The sequence below is a fragment of the Taudactylus pleione genome, unplaced genomic scaffold (assembly GCF_031769625.1).
Source record: "Taudactylus pleione unplaced genomic scaffold, aTauple2 ptg000462l, whole genome shotgun sequence".
Lineage (NCBI taxonomy): Eukaryota > Metazoa > Chordata > Amphibia > Anura > Myobatrachidae > Taudactylus > Taudactylus pleione.
Window position 1 is genome coordinate 912,687 of NW_028284864.1, and position 6,918 is coordinate 919,604.

Genomic DNA, 6,918 nt, shown 5'->3' on the forward strand with positions numbered 1-6,918 from the left:
GTTTGTATATTCTCCCTGTACTTGTGTGGGTTTCCTCCGGGTGCTCCGGTTTCCTCCCACACTCCAAAAATATACTGGTAGGTTAATTGGGTCATAACAAAATTAACCCTAGTGTGTAAGTGTGTATGCATGTGATAGGGAATATAGATTGTAAGCTCCACTGGGGCAGGGATGGATGTGAATGGACAAATACTCTCTGTAAAGCGCTGTGGAATATGTGTGCTCTATATAAGTAACTGGTAATAAATAATTAATAAATAAAATACCTGCTAAAATATCCCAAAATATGTGGGCGCCAGCAGTAATCAATTAAAGCCGATCATTTTCCCTGTACTGTGTCTAGCTCAATAAAATTTCATTTATACTACCAACATATAACAAGCTCAATTCTACCTCATCTTAAATTTGTGTCATCTATCCATCTAATGCTGGAACGTAAGTAATCCTCTCAGAGATTAGTACATATAATGATGCTTGTAATAACTTATTCATTCCAGCTTACTCAGAGTGCACATACACTATACCTGTGAGATAGCCGAGACGTCTACAGCTGCTGTAATGACATACACCGGAATCTCACGGTTCATTAAACATAATCTGATTTCGACAATCCAGCTTCTAGATTCTCTATTGCACCCTGCCTGAAAGTCATCTGAAAGTCACTCATCCCAGCCCAGACCAATGTGTCCTATTTCCTATCCATCCTGACAGACTAGGGCTGATTTATTTCACATGCATTATTATTATTTATTCATGCCGTCCTTATTAAATCCCATTGCCACCTCCCCTCTCATCCCATGTACCTGTTTTCTTAGGCTCAGGCATCCTGGATTAACCTGGTAGAAACACCCAGTAGATGATTCCAAGCTGCAGCAGGACCAGTCCAGTCTGCGGTCGAGACTGGTATGAAGCTGCTTAGTTTTGCAGACCCCTTAAAAAAGTGAGTTAGGGAGAAACCCTCTGTGCTCCACCCCCCACACTCTCTCCTGTTGTCACAGGCCTGTCACCTTCTCAGCAGCAGACCTCACTTGACAGGACATATCAGCTGGGATATATATAGCTGAGCTGCCAGTGCCTTGTTGTTTGATCTCTGGTCCAACTGGTTTTCTTCTCTCCAAAAAGTCTGCCTGCTATGCCAACCATTGTTCTTGCCTCATGTTACTGGCCTGGTGGCACCCAGTCTGCTCTTCCGCGAGTCTATGCTGCTGGATGATCAGCGTTGCATTCTATGTAACCTGCTGAGTGAAGTTGCAGCACTGAGAGCTCCTGTCACTGTGTGCAACTGACCTTGTATACACACAGATACACATACACCAGGTACATAAATTGCATGATAAAATAAGGGGTTCGGCAACCAATCAGACATATGCTTTCATTTTGAAAAGTGGGCTAGAGAAAAAAAAACCTGCTGGAATATGATTGGTTGCTATAAATCTCTTGTGTCCACAAACATTTACAATTTGGTGGTGGATGGCTCATGGTAAATGGTATAGTGGTATAGTGCTGTTGGTAATGGGCCCCTAAGAGAAGTCACTGCCAGGCACTGGTACTAAGGTGGGTGGGGCCATGACATGTGGGGTGTGTGGCACGTTGTGAATCACAGGCCCCATGAATTAGATGCCGTGCCACCGAAGAAGGCATGTACACACTCTTTTTGTGGGGTGGCTGTGCCTTTTTTGGCAGACCCGGGCATCGGTGGCAGTGTTATCGGCATTCTGAATCATTTATGTTTGTAAATGATTTAGCATGTGTGCATTGCAAAGGTATGTCCTAATTACAACTGATATTTACAAAGGATTCCAATTTCTTTTCTACAGGGGGTCTAATCAGCCAGTAATCAGGGTTGTTTTATAGGAAGGAAGAAACAAACAACCAAATGGACCAGCAAAAGAGACGTACAGTACATCCTATACGATAACAGTAATGCAGAGATCTCAGTTACATACATTTGCATATGGTAAGCCACCAGCCATGGCAAGTCATGGTGGTCCTACGCTACATGATAATAACACCTACTTTGGGGCATACATTTATGTATTTCTAAATTGAAATCCAACTCATCTGGAGGCACCCCAAGGCCCTCCAAAATGGGACTACAAGGATCAGCATACCCTCCAACTACTGATCCCATCCATGCCTCTCGGAACAGTGATACACAGAATGGTAGTTGTCCAAATCAATTATTGGACCATCACAGGTGCATGTAAAGGAGGGGTAATCTAGAATAGAAAAAACAAACAAGTTCCGCCAGCTCACCATAATGGACCAGCAAAAGAGACTTACATCCAACATGATAATAGTAATGCAAAGATCTCAGTTAGATACATTTGCAAACATATGGTACAGTAAGTGACGGCAAGGCGTCTCTGCTCTGGTGGTCCGACACTACATGATAATAGCACCTACTTTGGGTCATAGGGCTTAAAGTGGTCCGTCCTGGAGAGGTGCTGGAACTAATTTTCCCCATCACCGCTGACCACCCCCCCTCCCCAAGGTTCGGTGAAGCTACTCTGAGATGGTGTCTTACCACTGCCAGAGGGACAATTAGGATTGATTGTGCCCTGGGCAAATTTAAAACTAAAATTGCCCTTTTTTTTAATACTTTATCACTTGGGTGTCCCATGTATTCTTTTTTTTTTGTAACCTCTGGGCATTTCCTACCTATATGGTGGTTTCTCTGCAATGGGGACATCTGAAGAAATTGAGACTTCCTAGGCAGTGTTTTGGACCAGTGTTCAGTAGCCAACTGTTTGTGTAGGAATAATATGTCACCTTCATAGAACAGAGGTTCAACCAGATAATACATACAGAAGTAATAGAAGTTTTGTGAACTTCCCTGATCAAAATCCTGGAGAGACACCATCCTAAAGGTGTATATCCACTAGGCCAATGGTTCCCAAACTTTTTTGAATCACGGCGCCCTAGTGCATCAGTATTGTTTTCACGGCACCCCTAAGCCAAAATTTTGTCATTGAGAAATTCAGAAAAAATGTAGTAAAGTAGTAAAGTGAACTAAATTGTGCTGACCGGTCATCCTTAGGCTCAGTTATGTGGTGGCGGACAGCTTTGAGCTTCTGTTTGTCCACATATTTAAATTACATTGACCATAAATAATTTTATTTGGTGCTGGACCACCAACCTGAGGCACCCCTGCTAGTGTCCCGAGGTACCTCAGGGTGCCACGGCGCACAGTTTGGAAACCACTGCACTAGGCGATTAAAATGAGCGATTGAAAGATTACGACATCGTTATCGTTCAATCGCTTCTTAATCGTTCATAAATCATGGATTAAAATGTCAAAAACGACCAGCAATGTGCGCTCCCGCTGGTTGTTTTTGACATCTATCATCACCTGAACATGTCGGTTAACCTGCCGATAACGACAGGTTGGGCATGTTCGGGGATGAGAGAAGGTGCCTGCACTGAACGACATATCATTCAGTGTGGGCACATAATCCACTACAAAAGACGAAGAACGATTGCATGATTATGTAACACCCTTAATGTTCGCAGAAATGTCAGGGGACGGCCTATGGGATATAGGGCTCTATTTACTACAATCCGCATATTGAATGCAGATTGTAGTGTGATATTAACGACTGAATTTGCATTGCGAATTCAGGCAATATCACAGGGACTTACTACAAATCCCTTGCAGGGACAGAGCTTGCGATAAAGCTCTGTCCCTGCGAATCCCATCTGCAGACTAGTCACAGTATTTTCAGAAAAAATTCCATGACAAAGTGCCCACGCATGCGCCGACCGTCCGCCGCTGCTACCCCCCGGCGCTAAGCCCTGCCCCCTGCTGCTAAGCCCCACCCTTGCGATCGCGGACCCCCTGTGACCACCCCTCCCCCTCACGACCCTCCCTCCCTTAATTACACTTACCTGCACGATCCTGGCCTCCTGTGATGTCCTCCATGCCTCCGATCAGGTGATCTCCCATACTGCACTGGGACCCGATCACCTGATAACTGGCCCGCAGTGCAGCATGGGAGACCAGCTGACCGGAGGGGAGTCATCACCGGAGCCCCGATCACCGGTCCGTGGAGTCAGGTAAGTTAATTTTTTTTTTTACAATTTTTTTTCTTCTTCAGTGAATCAGCTTGCGGTCTGTTTAGACCACACAGCTGATTACTGGGACCGACTCCCGGCTCTGCTCTCCCCGTTAGAGCAGAGTAGGAGCCCGGTAACCAGTAACACAGGGCTTTCCCAGGTATTTTTTTCACTATTTATTTTTAGTAACTTTGGCCAGATCACATTTCCCATTACAATTATGGGAAATGCGATCTGATTACGAAAAATAAGTGATACTTAGGGGTTGGAGTAGAATTTTACGAATTCTACTCTAATTGTCCTGTAATAACTATAGGTGATACTAAAATAATATGAAAGGGTGTGAAAACACCCTTTTTCACTTTATTTTAGTAAAAATAATGTTAATAAATAGAGCCCATAGATAGACCTGACATATGAATATGTTATATTGTTATTGTATATAATTTAAACCAATTATTTGTATTATTGTTATCCACTATGATAATTTGTTTAGCGAAAGTCTTTATATTGTAAAGTGGTGGGGAAACTCATTTATATACATAATTGAGCAGTGTGCACTAAATGGGATATTGCTGGTATTATTCTGGACGCATGTAGAAGGCTTTACAAATGCCACGCAAGGGGGGCTCATGCCTGAAGCGGGAGAAGGGGTCCGTGCGGTCAGTGGGGAGAAATGAGGACCGTATGCTATGGCAGTTGGTGAGCGGTTTGGTTCTCCCCCTTGAGAGCCCACTGACCTGTATCCTTAGAGCCAGATTACTTGAGGACTGGCTAACACTGGCTGAGGGGACAGGTTTTTGGAGCCAGTGAGGGCATAGTGGCAGCCGGAGGCTCCCGATCGGAGGGGTGCCCGACTAAACAAGCAGCAGCGGAGAGACACCTCCAGTGAGAGCAGCCTGGGAGCATTGCTGCAGCCACTTAGTACTGACAGGAGGTAGGCCTGAGACGAGGCCGGGAGGCATCACAGAGCCGTGGCTCTGATTAAAGGCAAGGACGGTCAGTGAAGCCGATTCACATAGCCCTGTCAGTAGCAGGTCACTAGTCTGCCACTTTTGAATTGAACAGCTGAGTTGTGTGAGTAGATCTTCAGCTTAGAGGAGGAGGTGATCGCAGACCTATAAGGGCTTATAATAGTTGCTATATTTACAATCTGCCAGCATTATTTACTGTTAATCAGAAGAGGCTACTAGGAGATCATTATTGCTGCCAAAGAGGGAGAGTTGAGGAACATAGCACATTCAAGACAGGGCCGCAACTAGGGGGGGCTGGAGGTGCATATGCACTGGATGCGCTGCTGCACCCGCCGCCAGTGTCCTCCAGCCCAGGGCCGGATGTCCCGCTAGGCACCCTAGGTGGTCGCCTAGGGCTCGGCGGGACCCAAGGGGCCTGTGGACGGGCCCATTTGCCCGAAGAAATCACCAGATCACATCGCTCCCAGAGGAGCACTGCACGAGTACTGCGTAATGTCATGATGTTACGCAGTCCCATATCCACTCCCAGAGAGCCCCGTGCACGGTGCCCTCTCGGAGAGACTGTGTGTACCTGGACGCCTGCGCATGGGGGAAGGAGGGTGTGCTCCGTCACCGGGTCCGCCGCCCGTCCTGATCCAACTAGCCCTGCTGTGGCCCGCCCCAGCAGCCACTCTGCCAGCTAGCCTTCCAGGCCCCCCGCCGCCCACCAGCAGCAAACAGCAAGGATAGGCAGGTAAGGACCTGATGAGCTGCCTGCAATAAACTAGCTATATATATATGTATATATATATATATATATATTTTAGAGATGTGCACCGACTCTCGTGTTTTGGTTTTGGATCTGGATCCCCCCTGGTTTTGGATCTGGATTGGTTTTGCCAAAACCTCACCTCCGTGTTTTGTTTTTGGTTTTTGGTTTTGGATCTGGATTTTTTCTTAAAAAATCATAAAAACAGCTAAAATCACATAAAATGGTCCCATTTTTGTTCCTACACTATTAACCTCAATAACATTTATTTCCAGTCATTTCCAATCGGTTTTGACCACCTCACCATATTATTTTTTTTCATCTAGTTAAAGCCAAAAGGTTGCATCCAGCTAGCTGGCTGACTAAGCTAAGTGACACAATGGGCGGCACTAACATGTGGCAGTTCAGCTTCCAATTTCCAACATGGATACAGTGTGTTATACAGTGTGGGTTAAATACACCAATAGTGCACTTACTGTGACAGCAGTGTCGGCAGAGCGGGGTTGCTGATGGTATCCTCAGTACACGGAATGGCAGTGCTGCGGTGCTGGCAGTGTCATTAGTGCAGGCTACCGGTGGTGTCAGCAGAGCGGGGGTGCCAGCGGTGTCTTCAGTGCATGTTAGTTCACTGTGTCGGCAGTGCGGGGGTTGCTGACGGTGTCAGTGTATAGAATAGCAGTGCTGTGGTGCTGGCAGTGTCCTCAGTGTAGGGTACCGGCGGTGTCAGCAGAGCGGGGGTGCCAGCAGTGTCTTCAGTGCAGGTTTGCTGGCTGTGTCGGCAGTGCAGGGGTGTTCTCAGTGCAGGGTGTCGGCAGTGATGGCAGCACGAGGAAGCCAGTGGTGTCAGCAGCGGGCTGCCGGCGGTGTCAGCAGTGGGGGTGCCGACAGCTGGTGTGTCGGCAGCGGGAACCAGCGCCATCTTCTTTTTTCCCTGCATTCAATGGGCTTAACGCTGATTGGCTGAGAGCCATGACAGACGGCTCTGTCAGCCAATCAGCGCTTTGCCCATTGAAGGCAAAGGGATTTTTAAAAATGGGCGCTCGAGGCAAAACCTTGAGATCCGACAGAGGATCGCGAGATTTTGCCTCGCTTAGGGATCCGGGGCAGGAGGAGAGATCCGAGGGGCACCTCGGATCACCC

At 46.9% G+C, this 6,918-nt stretch overlaps 1 protein-coding gene across 1 annotated transcript in view; it reads right to left on the reverse strand.

Moving 5' to 3' along the window:
* The window catches only part of MYBPC3 (myosin binding protein C3), a 165,698-nt gene extending 164,721 nt beyond the window's left edge, over window positions 1-977 (reverse strand). Inside the window, exon 1 of the mRNA XM_088448639.1 lies at window positions 804-977. Within this exon, the coding sequence (XP_088304765.1) occupies window positions 804-825 (22 nt within the window). The 5' untranslated portion in view covers window positions 826-977. The remainder of the gene's footprint in view (window positions 1-803) is intronic.
* Window positions 978-6,918: the final 5,941 nt, after the last annotated feature.